Here is a 12,767-nt window from a genome sequence, read left to right on the forward strand (position 1 = left end):
AGTTGAGGTTATGTGCATTTAACAGAAATATAAATACCTACTTATTTCTACGAATTTTATTTTCGAAGATTTTAATAACAGAACACCAAAAAAACAAGGAACATTTCTATTAGTTCCGAAATTAAAGAAGAATATATGATGGGGAATGAACTCTTTTATTTTTAGTTTTGTCTTTAAGCATAACAATTTATTACAAACAAAATTAAAACCATATATCAAAATATATAAATTTTCCACGATTAGTCAATCGCAACCCAGTAGAAAATAAGAATTAGTTAAACATGAGAGAAGTTAATTTTAATTGTTTCCACAAAATTTGCATAATTGACTATTTTTAAAGAATGAATGGATTTAATAAAGTCAATATTGAAAATCAGATTTCTCGTAGATAATTATGTACATTATCATTGCTTGCAGTTTACTCGTATGAGAAATAAAAAATTATCCACGTAGTTTACCGAATATTTACCATTTTTGTTTTATTGTTTTCATTACCCCCGTAAATTACAATTTTCATAAATTAGTAACATCGAAAACCGCTTTTTTTCGTACGATTGTCCGATAACAAATGAAGGTCAAGTGTAGACATACAGCGCTATCTATCAGCGACAGTTCGAAGTTTGAAGAATTCGTTGTTGCTACCTGCTTTCTAACCTCGCTACCAACTGTATGACTTTTAAATCACTGCACAGATGTCACTATGTTACCAATTCTTAGAAAAAAAAATTGGAAATAGTAAAATAAGAAATCTCAGAATGGGATTGTTTGGCGTTCTAACTTAAAATTCTGCTGAATCCGCCAATTTTTAATATCTTATAATTACCAGTCTATTACAGAATTATTTTATAAAAATACATTTCAACGTTATAAGTAAAAACTGATCTTGTCTTTTTCTCTTCTTCAAATATATGAGATTTAAAAAAATAGCCAATAGGACGTTGTACCCAAGGTAGATAAACCTTTATCTACCTTGGTTGTACCGATTCGTGAAACCTGGAGGTGTTAAATTCCCCCAACATACTACATACGACGTTTGCACTAAAATTAGTGTGTTGTGTTGGCAGCACTTCGAGTATTGATTTTTTAAACTCCCAGCATCCGTCTCTTAAGTTTCTGGAACATAACAAATAACAACGAATAACTAAAAATCATGTGTATTGTCAATCACGCCAGAAAGATTGGATTAACCAGAAATGTTAGTTAAAAATATAAATTCTTCCAAAATGGGCTGAAAATATTTTACTTCAATATGATGTTGGGGAGAAAACAGAGCTTGAAAGGGGAGCCAGTTCTAGCAGATTATGGTCCTGATGAGGCTTTTAATGAGAGCGCTGATATCGAATGGGTGAACAAGGTATTTTCGGTGTTGTATGCATTCTTGTAATCCAGTCTGGTTCCAGTGTTTTTTTTTCTTGCCCAAAGAAATATTTTTGTTATTATTTAAGGATGTATAGTATGTAAAAAACGTATGTCGCTTTAAAGAATGCACTGTGTAATGTGGGCTGCATAACCTTTCATATTAGTTTCCTCAAAAACAAAATCGCTAATCATGGTAGCAAACTAGCGAATTTACCATTTTTAGAGATGGGTCCGCAGACTAATGCGAACATGCGCCTTGCTCAGCTTAGCATCTGTCAGCTGCAACACCCCCAAGACCTTCGAACGCATAATACCCATGCAATGGATCACCTTCAGTGTGGACATCGTCGTGACCATTCTTTTCACATCCGAAATGGTGGCAAAAATGCACATCCGTGGAATACTAAAAGTAATCACAAAACTTCCAACACCCCTATCACGTAACTCAGAAATTTCAGGGAGAAAAACCCTATCTGAAGGACCACTGGTGCCAATTTGACGCCAGTATGGTTTTCTTCTTATGGATATCAGTGATTTTACAAGTGTTCGAAATCCTGGGCACGGTCCCACGTTTCAGCTACTTATCGATCCTCAGAGCCCCGCGACCTCTCATCATGATCAGATTTCTGCGAGTGTTTTTGAAGTTTTCTATGCCTAAATCAAGAATAAATCAAATATTCAAGTAAATGATAGAAATTAGTTTATTGAGTGTAACAAGGGTGTTTCAGGCGTTCGAGTCAACAGATCTACAACGTCACTCTATTTTTTCTTTTCTTTATGTCTTTGTATGGACTGTTAGGGGTGCAATTTTTCGGCGAACTAAAAAATCACTGCGTGCTTAATAACACAGATTTGAGGTAGAATTGAACACTTTTATCAACACCCGAAATGTAATTGGTTTATTTTAGGCGTATAACGATAAACAGTCTTGCCATACCGGACACATTTTGCTCCCTAGACTCTACATCTGGTTACCAATGTCCTGAAGGAATGAAATGCATGAAGTTAGAAGGGTTACCAAGATCTATAATAGGATTCAATGGGTTCGACGAATTTGGTACATCTTTCAGACCATTTTTCCAAAAAACTACTATTCCATTTTAGTTACCAGTTTCTTCACTGTGTACCAAGCGGCATCCCAAGAAGGTTGGGTTTTCATAATGTATAGAGCCATAGATTCTCTTCCAGGCTGGCGCGCCGTCCTTTATTTTAGCACCATGATATTTTTTCTGGCTTGGTTGGTCAAGAACGTTTTCATAGCCGTCATCACAGAAACATTCAACGAAATCAGAGTGCAATTTCAACAAATGTGGGGAGTTCGTGGGCACATCCAGAACAGTTCGGCGTCACAGGTCACGGAAAAAACCCAACGTAGTCCCATTTCTAACTTTTTGGTCATTTAGATCTTAATCGGGGATGACCGCGGCTGGAAATTAGTAACTCTAGACGAAAACAAGCACGGAGGTCTCGCTCCAGATTTCTGCCACAAGATTCTTCGTTCTCCTCACTTCAGACTGATTGTTATGGGGGTAATTTTGGCGAACGGGATAGTGACGGCCACCATGAGGTTCAAACACGACGAAAGACCCAGGCACGTGTTCTACGAACACTATTACTACACAGAAGTGGGGTTTACCGCACTTCTGGACTTAGAAACGATTTTTAAAATCTGGTGCTTGGGGTGGAGAGGGTACTGGAAGCATTCAATCCACAAGTTCGAACTCCTTTTAGTCGTAGGGACGACAATTCACATCCTACCAGGCCTCTATATGAGCGTTTTCACGTACTTTCAAGTTTTGAGAGTCGTGAGATTGATCAAAGCGTCACCTCTTTTGGAAGACTTCGTTTACAAAATTTTCGGACCTGGCAAGAAGTTGGGTAGTTTGATCATATTCACCATGTGTTTGTTGATCATTTCGTCAAGCATTTCAATGCAGCTGTTCTGTTTTCTGGATTTTACTAAATTTGAGACGTTTGCGGAGGCATTCATGTCTATGTTCCAGATTCTTACTCAGGAAGCTTGGGTTGAAGTAATGGATGAGACAATGTTGAGAACGCGGTCAATGCTTGCCCCTCTAGTTGCCGTGTACTTTATCCTCTACCACCTTTTCGTCACTCTGGTAACTCAACTAAAATCTTAATCCTCTTTTGTAACAACTGTATCTTCAGATCGTGTTAAGTTTGTTCGTAGCTGTCATTTTAGACAATCTCGAACTCGACGAAGACATCAAGAAGTTGAAACAGTTGAAGTACCGAGAACAGAGTGCCGAAATCAAAGAAACCTTACCTTTCAGGCTACGAATCTTCGAGAAGTTTCCAGATAGCCCGCTCATGGTCACGCTCCACAAAGTCCCCTCAGACTTTAACCTACCCAAAGTTCGGGAAAGCTTCATGAGACAGTTCGTCTACGAAACCGAAGACGACGAAAACTCAGAAAGCGGTATCAAAAAACTAAACGAAGAACTATTCGATACCAAAATCATCTACCGAAAGCAAAAACCCCTAAAAGTGTTAAACACTTTACCGAAAGTGAGAGTCGAAAACACAAAGCTGAAAAAAACGTCTGTGTCCTACATCATCAAGTAGTAAGTTTGTACACACGAAGCAGCTGTCTTTATTTTTCCTTGTAGCGATTCTAATAATCAGAGATTAATGCTTGGTGATTCTTCCATGATTCCTGTACCGGGCTGCAAAGGTCCCCTCAAACCCCAAGGAACTATTAACAGTATGAAACAGTTACGTATTGATCTTAAGAAGTGAGTGGCGGCTATTGGCAACAAAATTTCAACATTGACTTTATTTCGATCGCAAAATTTCATTTCATTCATTTTATTTCTCAAGTGTTTATCAAAGATATTTTGGTGCACCGTTACAGATTCGGCTCAAGATCGATCAGGAGGAGTGTCCGCAGTGGCTCGATTAAACTTAAGCAGACTTATGAGCATTTGATGGAAAATGGTGATATTGGAGTTAATAGAATGAGTTCGAATAGAGCTAGACCGCACGATTTAGATATTAAGTTGTTACAAGCCAAACGACAACAAGCAGAGATGAGAAGGTACCTAACTACTAAAATTTTAGAGAAAGTGTCCAATATATGATTGTTTTAGAAATCAACGAGAAGAAGACTTAAGAGAAAACCATCCATTTTTTGATACACCACTTTTTGCGGTACCAAGAGAAAGCAAATTTAGGAAATTTTGTCAATTAATAGTGTATGCTAGATATGACGCTAGATTGAAAGACCCATTGACCGGAAAAGAACGCAAAGTACAATACAAAAGTCTCCAGTAAGTCTTAAGTCGGATTGTACTTTCTGTGAACACAATTTTACAGTACCTTTCTGGGTTTGGTCACCTACTTGGACTGGGTAATGATAACCATGACAACTTTATCTTGTCTTTCAATGATGTTTGAAACCCCCTATTACCGAGTCATGGAAAACGTTAGTTTACAAGTGGCTGAGTACTGCTTCGTCATTTTCATGAGTATAGAACTCGCGCTAAAAATACTAGCTGATGGACTGTTCTTCACCCCAAAAGCATACGTCAAAGATGTAGCTGCTTTACTAGACGTTTTCATCTATCTTGTAAGTGTGCACATTGTTTGACTAAAACACGAACATTTTTCTTAAAGGTAAGCCTAGTGTTTCTATGTTGGATGCCAAAAAAGGTACCACCGAATTCCGGAGCACAATTACTCATGATCCTTCGATGTCTTCGACCACTACGAATTTTTACTTTAGTACCACACATGAGAAAAGTGGTCTATGAGCTATGTCGCGGCTTTAAAGAAATTTTATTAGTATCGACGTTACTAGTTCTTTTGATGTTCATCTTCGCCAGTTACGGAGTCCAACTCTATGGTGGCAAATTAGCCCGTTGTAACGACCCCAACATCACCAAAAGAGAAGACTGTGTTGGAGTTTTCTTCCGGCGAGTTTTCGTCACGAAAATGAAGCTCACACCTGGCGCAAATGAAACCTACCCAACGATTTTAGTACCCAGAGTGTGGTACGACCAGTGGTACTTTTACAAACTCATCCTGACACGTTTGTTTTAGGGCAAATCCGAGACGATTTAACTTTGACAATATTGGTGACGCAATGTTGACTTTGTTTGAAGTTTTGTCTTTCAAAGGTTGGCTGGATGTTAGGGACGTGCTAATAAAGGCTCTAGGACCTGTAATTTCCACTAACCGTTTTTGAAACTCTATACATACAAGATTTTCAGGCACACGCCATCTACATCCACGTTTATATCTTCTTGGGGTGCATGATTGGGTTAACGTTATTCGTGGGTGTCGTAATTGCTAACTATTCCGAAAACAAAGGAACTGCTTTGTTGACTGTTGACCAAAGGCGGTGGTGCGACCTTAAGAAAAGACTAAAAATTGCGCAACCTTTGCACTTGCCTCCTCGTCCAGATGGGAAAAAATTCAGGGCTTTTATTTACGACATTACGCAAAATATTAAATTTAAAAGATGCATAGCGATGATGGTACTGATCAATAGTGCTCTTTTAGGAGTCACGGTACTAAAATTTAGACATTAATACCTACACAATCTTTATTTGTGTCTTCGTAGTGGAACAAAGAAGAGGCCCACACTGATATTCTAGCAACCGTTGGAATGATTTGCACACTGTTGTTTTTAGTCGAAGTGGTGATGAAAAATATCGCTTTCACCCCCAGAGGGTACTTACAATCCAGACGAAACAGGTACGACCTTTTCGTTACCGTCATGGGGGTAATTTGGATGTTCTTCCACACAATGTTCAAAGTAAGAACTTAACTCACTTGAAACTCATTTGATTGGTTTGATTTAGAACGACCTAACATATTTCGTTGGGTTCATGGTAGTGATATTGAGGTTTTTTACCATTACTGGGAAACACGCAACCCTCAAAATGCTAATGTTAACTGTAGGTGTGTCCGTGTGTAAAAGTTTCTTCATTATTTTCGGGATGTTTCTTCTGGTTTTCTTCTACGCATTGGCTGGTACTATTATTTTTGGTACCGTGAAGTACGGTGAAGGTATTGGAAGGTAAATCATCACCATTATAGTTACATAAACACGTTAGTAATGACAAATTTTAGGCGAGCAAACTTTGAATCTCCTGTAACGGGAGTAGCTATGCTTTTTAGAATCGTGACAGGAGAAGACTGGAACAAGATTATGCACGACTGTATGATCCAACCTCCTTATTGCACTCCTGCTGATAACTACTGGCAAACCGACTGTGGAAACTTCACCGGATCGTTGATCTACTTTTGTACTTTTTACGTTATCATAACCTATATCGTGTTGAATTTGCTAGTGGGTAAGAATAACTAGGTACCGACTGGTTAAAAGTTTAATTAAAATGACTTTACACAGCTATTATCATGGAGAACTTTTCCTTATTCTACTCAAACGAAGAAGATGCTCTACTTTCGTATGCCGATATTAGAAATTTTCAAAACACTTGGAACATTGTTGATATTCATCAGAGGGGTGTCATTCCTGTTCGAAGGGTAGCTTATAATCTCGTGTCTCTCTTGAAACTCATAAAGTGGTTTTAGGTCAAATTTATACTTCGTCTTTTGAAAGGTAGGCTAGAAGTAGATCCCCAAAAAGATCGACTTCTGTTCAAACACATGTGCTACGAACTCGAACGACTGCACAATGGAGAAGATGTAACCTTCCATGACGTCATTAAGTATGTTTTGGTACCAAAATTATGATGTGAGTGTGAGTACTTTGTTCCAGTATGTTGTCATACAGATCAGTTGATATCAGAAAAGCACTACAATTAGAAGAGTTACTAGCTAGAGAAGAATTCGAGTATATAATAGAAGAAGAAGTAGCTAAACAGACTATAAGGACGTGGTTAGAAGGGTGTTTGAAGAAAATAAGATCAACAAGCGTACGACTTATTTGTATTTGATTATTGGTGATAATATGAGACATTATTTTAGAAGCAACAAAATAGCCTCATCGCTGGTCTCCGAGCCACAAATGAGCTAATCAACGCGCCTGAAACCACCGAAGAAACGAAGAACGGTGCTCCAGACCTAGAAGCCGAGGCAGAAACCAAAGAGAGCGAAACCCGGAAACAAAAACTTGTTACTCTTCCACGGTCCGACAGCATTGGGAGCAGTTCTGGGCGGAAATATTTAGCACCGACGCTGTCCGACCCTGCTGCTAGAACCGAGAAGGAACGAGTCACCACGAAGAAAAAGAACAATCGACAAACAGGTAGCGGCTTATCCTAATATCTAGTTGAATCAATTTTGTGGTTGTAGTTGTGGTGAACAAGAATTTTCCGCACTTGAACGAGACGAACGAGGCCAACAGGATGCCGAGGGAAGTTTTTAACAACAAAACGACACTTCCGAAAGCTTCGAATGCCATGCACGAGATACGGGATTGGTGGAATGAGCAATTGGCGTATCAGTCGCAGTCGAGCGATGAAGAGTAGTTACGTTTGTAATGATAAATGTCTTATATTGTAATAGGATGTGTATATATTTTATATGCAGAGTATTGTATATTAGGTTGCATAAAACAAGGAGCAAAATTGATGTGTTTATTTGAAAAAAACTTGGTACAGAATTGTCATATAACTGCTGTAGATGCAGTATGCTGATGTGTTGACGGTATCCACATTTTCCCTTAAATCTGGTGATATTTCACTTGGATTTACTTATAAGAATTATTTAAAAAAGAATTTATTGTATTATAGGAGCTAGAGGAGTTTGCTCTATTTAACTTTATAACAATTTTTATTTTTAAAATTTTGTTCAAGTTCTTCCAATGAAAGTGTTCCAATGAAAATCAAAGTCAATGGCAATTTCTGTTGTCCATAACTATTATTAATTAACAATAAATAAGTACTATTTTTAGTAAATATGGTAATTCTCACTGGAATCAACGAAAAGCAAAATCACTAGATAGTTTTAACGTTGGTATCTCACTTCGTCTATACATTTCTAGGTTTATGGTGTAGGAAACTTTAGTAATTAGAGTGATACTGACAAATAGGTAAGTAATCACAATCAAAATTTTACATTAATTTTTGTAACAAATCTTTATGTTGATCAATTTAAAATTGATTCTGCTTATGCAACCAACAATACAGTAGTATACATAAAATTATGTCACGAGGATGTTTAATTTTGCGGTATATTTTATCAAAGTATTTAAGTGCTGTTAATAAATGATGCATGTTTAAGTATTTTTATTTTTTTTTCGGCCAAACAAAGTTGTTAGACTGATAAAGTTCAAGTTTAGCGCTTTATTGTGTTACCCAAATTATGTTGTAAAATTATAATTACACACACCAAAAATTAACACTATGTTTGAACATGAAGTAATGTAGTAGTTGTTATTGCAACATAATGGAAAATATGAGATGGTAAATTCCATATTATGACTGTGCCTGGACCAGTAAAGCATTGTATTTTTGTATTATTTGATAGTGATAAAGTTATTTGAAGGAATTTGTTATTTTATAATTTCTAAATGAACTCTTTTTTCTATATGTCTGTTTGTCTTCTGTTGCTTATTTATAATCAATTTTTCTTATAAGGCATAGTTAAGAGTGACGCATATGTCCGAAGATAATAATAATAACTCAGTAAATCATTTACTTGAAAATGTCAAAAAAGTAAGTAATGATTTTTTTCTCTTGGGTTTTCAGTTTAGATTTATAATACAATTTTCTAGCTAAACACTTTAGAATGTTCCTAACATAGTAAGTAAAATAAAAAGGGGCGTTTTTTGTACCACAGTACGGATGTGAAACGATCCACTTACCTCAAACTAGCTTCTTGAAATAAAAAAAATTTCTTAGCAATTTTCGAAATATATAGAACTTTAGACGGTTAAAAGCTCAGTACAATGTGTAATAAAACTAATCAAGGTTATGACAATCCACATTTTCCAAATCCTAAATGACGCAAATATCGTTAATTATAAAGTAATTAGTCATTAAAGCTTAAACTGTATACTAATCACGGCACAACTATTCTAAAACAAGACGCAAAAATGTCGTTTATGAATATTTTTTGATGATGACTAATAAAACAAGACACATCAAACAAACTCGAGTTGTTACGGCTAAATTTATTAATCACGCAAATTAGAGACTTTGTTATCAATTTGTACAAGACTTAAAATACTTGGATGATTACTTTTGTTAATGCATCATCATAAAATACATATCCTAGAGTAATTAAGCAAACAAACCCTAAAACTATTGATAAAAAAATGTATTTAAATTCCGGACCGACCAGTGTCCACTTGTCAGTAAAATGAACTCTGTTCTCTTCGCTATACAGCTTATTGTGGTCTCTGCGGTGTCAGCGGCACCCGCTGAACCTTCGCAGAAAGACCAGAACACCTTGGTACTTCTCCATGTGGTAAGTTCTTAATTAACCTCTAAACCATTTTTAACCCAATTCTTAGTTGTTCAGACACGGCAACCGAACTCCTGATAAACTTAGCTTGTTTCCTAACGATTTGTATTTGAACGAAACCTACACACCCATTGGGTATAGTCAACTCACCACAGTACGTAACCTATTTTGTCAAAGAACCCTTATAATTAGTGTCTTTGTAGAAAGGAAAACAAACTGAATATGAAATCGGGAAATTTATACGTAAAACGTACGACAAGTTCATTCCGGATCAGTATACTCAAAATCTTGTATACGCGGTATCTACCAATTTTAAAAGAACTAAGATGTCTTTGGAACTAGTTCTTGCATCGCTTTTCCCTCCACTACCTGAAGATCAGTTTGACAAAGATTTAGACTGGCAACCAATACCGTTCAACATTGAACCTGGAAAGGGGGTGATAACCATTGCTTCTGGTAGTTGTCCATTGTACATCAATGCTTACTGGAGCTACGTTATGTCGCAAGAAGCTCAAGATATTATAGCTGGTTACCAGCAGCTGTATGACACAGTAGGCAAAGATGCGGGTTTTGACATCATCACACCCAAGGATATATCCAACGTCTATTTCACCCTGAAGAGTGAAGTAAGTGTTTGTGTGTTAGTACTACCGGTAGATCATTTTGCCACTTTGTAGGAAGACTATGGGTTAAAATTGCCAGATTGGTCAGCCGACGTTTACCCAAAAGTTCTAGAAGAAGCGTCGTCTGTGGATTATGAATTTTCAACCGCTACTTCTAGACTGAAGAAACTATCAGCTGGTACTTGCTCTAGATTCTTATTTAATGTAGGACTAATCTGTGTTTTTGTCAGGATTCTTACTAAGAAAAATCATCCAAGACAGTTTAGCTAAGAAGGCCGGTACTCTACCAGACGAGCGCAAGTTGTTTTTGTACTCAGCTCACGAATACAATGTTGCCACAACGCTGCGAACTCTAAATGTCTTTTGGAGACATGTGCCACCATTTGGAGCAACTATATTTTTTGAAATACACGATATTGAAGGAGAGTACGGTTTGAAGGTATAGTATGTTAGTTTTATTTTGAAAAGACAATTAAGAGTTTTTTTTCAGTTGTACTATCAAGATTACACAGAACCAAAACCGAAGCTGTTGACCATTCCTGGGTGTACCGCGATTTGTCCCCTTGATAAACTCTATGAGTTGGTGGGTGATGGCATCCCGGACGATTCAGACGTTTGCAGTATTACTGACGAAATGATGTAATGAGTTTTGTACTCGAATAAATTACAATTATAAACAATTTTTTTGTCTCATTTTGCCATGTTCATAGAAACGTAGAACAATTTCGCATGGTTTAAGCTTTTTACGTTCTAATCTAAATACTATACCATGAAAATGGTTAAAAATGACAAATAAAAGAAAGTAAACACGATCAACCTAAAGGAATATTTTTAGATGACCATACTGGAAACAGTTTCTTAAATCGTCATATGTCATGGTACTTTCTAAACATATTTTGCTCCAACTATATCAATCATATTACTGTGATTTTATAGTCTAGATCCCTAGACAAAAATCGAAACAAGAGAGCACAAAGAGTAACTAGTAATTTGATCATTAAATTTATTGCTGAATTTCAAACAAAAATATCAGATGTTCAGTTGAAAAAGTCATCATCATAACGATGACGTTGATTTTGTAAAACTTAATCGATTACAACAGTTGATACCGCAGAATGGTACAACCTAACCTCGCTTTTTCGTATAATAAAATTAATACTTTTCAACAATTCTGTCAAATGTCACTTTTTTATTCTGACTACAGGTGCTGAAAATACATGGAAGTAGAATATGTTGAATTACACAATTATAAAAACCAAAATTCGTTGCTGGATAAAATCATAAAAATTGAAAAAGGTATAGTGGACCAAGAGCTATAAGGTTATATGGCCATCATAAAATCATCCCATTGTGTCGAAGTTAAGTTGTTTACAATAGAAAATATTTTAGGGTCGTAAATAACGTGTCCACTGCAGCTCGACCGGCTATTATGGTTTCGTTCAGGGGCGGCTTTCACTAAATATGAAAATCCACCACTCCACTATTTCTTTACTATCTGCAGCCGCTGAGGGTTCCGAAATAACCACTCGCTCTGAAAGCCGGCCCTGTTAAATGTGAGCAAGAAATGTTTAGAAGACGATTTATTGCCAACCGGTAAGCTTAGTGCGAACCACACAAAGGGGGTATTTATTTGCGGTCAACTACTTTTATGATGGTCATATAACCCTATACCTTTTGGACAAGTATATCTAGATATGTCAAAACATATTTTTGGAATATTTTTCAATAAATATAAATGAAGATAAGGTAAACTGGTGGCTAATGCAAATAAAAATTTAAATCGTTTAATAAGTTTTCTAAAAAACATATCTGATATCTTAAATAAATAGTTTACAATGACTTTGATGTGTTTAGAAAATTACCTTGTCATTAAGATTTCACCAAAATCCTCTGATGTGTTTAAAAAATTAGCTTATCACTACAAGGATTGCGCTAAAATCCTTTTGATGTTGGTTTCGCTATGACATAACACCACCAGTCTGATAAATTACAAGTCATTCTCTCTATGATATGACAAAACGCATTTTTTTTTAATTTGGTAACATATCTGTAAACATTTGAACTTTGTAACCTGCTTCTGTTCTATTCTAGCATATTGTCTCTTATATTCTGTTACCTGACATGACGGAAAATAATTATTAAAATACTTTCAAAAATTGTACTTTTCCATTTTTTCGATACCGAACTTATCAAAATTCGACAATATTTTGTACTGAAAGATCACTGAACTTTCTAAAATTTCATGACTTTTGCTTTCATGGTGACTAGCAAGTATGAATTTTGTTTTTTACAGTTCATTAAATACAAAAAGCAAGTTTTCTGTCGCTGCCTACTTGTCACTCCTCATTTGTTGGGAATTTAAATTGTCTTCAAATATCGTGTAGA

The 12,767-nt window shown here is 36.2% G+C and overlaps 2 protein-coding genes across 3 annotated transcripts; both read left to right on the forward strand.

Annotated features, from left to right (window-relative positions):
- The first annotated feature begins 1,075 nt into the window (after positions 1-1,075).
- On the forward strand, positions 1,076-7,971 carry LOC135127209 (sodium leak channel NALCN). 2 transcript variants are annotated; one of them, XM_064053602.1, is made up of 23 exons: positions 1,076-1,354; positions 1,583-1,768; positions 1,809-2,041; positions 2,088-2,216; positions 2,268-2,416; positions 2,464-2,711; positions 2,763-3,479; positions 3,529-3,944; positions 3,990-4,115; positions 4,235-4,417; positions 4,470-4,649; positions 4,696-4,948; positions 4,996-5,372; positions 5,422-5,542; positions 5,592-5,891; positions 5,945-6,139; positions 6,186-6,403; positions 6,457-6,680; positions 6,737-6,873; positions 6,922-7,058; positions 7,109-7,265; positions 7,318-7,597; positions 7,645-7,971. In XM_064053602.1, the coding sequence occupies exons 1-23, from the start codon at positions 1,250-1,252 to the stop codon at positions 7,818-7,820; spliced, it is 5,247 nt and encodes a 1,748-aa protein (XP_063909672.1). In that variant the 5' UTR covers positions 1,076-1,249; the 3' UTR covers positions 7,821-7,971. The 2 variants fall into 2 exon arrangements, with proteins under 2 accessions (XP_063909672.1, XP_063909673.1); XM_064053603.1 differs by having other exon boundaries at positions 1,818-2,041; positions 3,529-3,941.
- Positions 7,972-9,636: 1,665 nt separating this feature from the next.
- On the forward strand, positions 9,637-11,062 carry LOC135126561 (venom acid phosphatase Acph-1-like). The gene is made up of 6 exons (XM_064052593.1): positions 9,637-9,762; positions 9,809-9,913; positions 9,963-10,385; positions 10,437-10,560; positions 10,613-10,821; positions 10,873-11,062. Exons 1-6 carry the CDS (start codon positions 9,655-9,657, stop codon positions 11,023-11,025), a joined length of 1,122 nt encoding a protein of 373 aa, XP_063908663.1. The 5' UTR covers positions 9,637-9,654; the 3' UTR covers positions 11,026-11,062.
- The last annotated feature ends 1,705 nt before the right edge of the window (positions 11,063-12,767 follow it).

Source organism: Zophobas morio, unplaced genomic scaffold (assembly GCF_036711695.1).
Source record: "Zophobas morio isolate AGI-343-1 ecotype UQ-CSIRO unplaced genomic scaffold, CSIRO_AGI_Zmor_V1 ptg000011l, whole genome shotgun sequence".
NCBI classification, from domain to species: Eukaryota; Metazoa; Arthropoda; class Insecta; order Coleoptera; family Tenebrionidae; genus Zophobas; species Zophobas morio.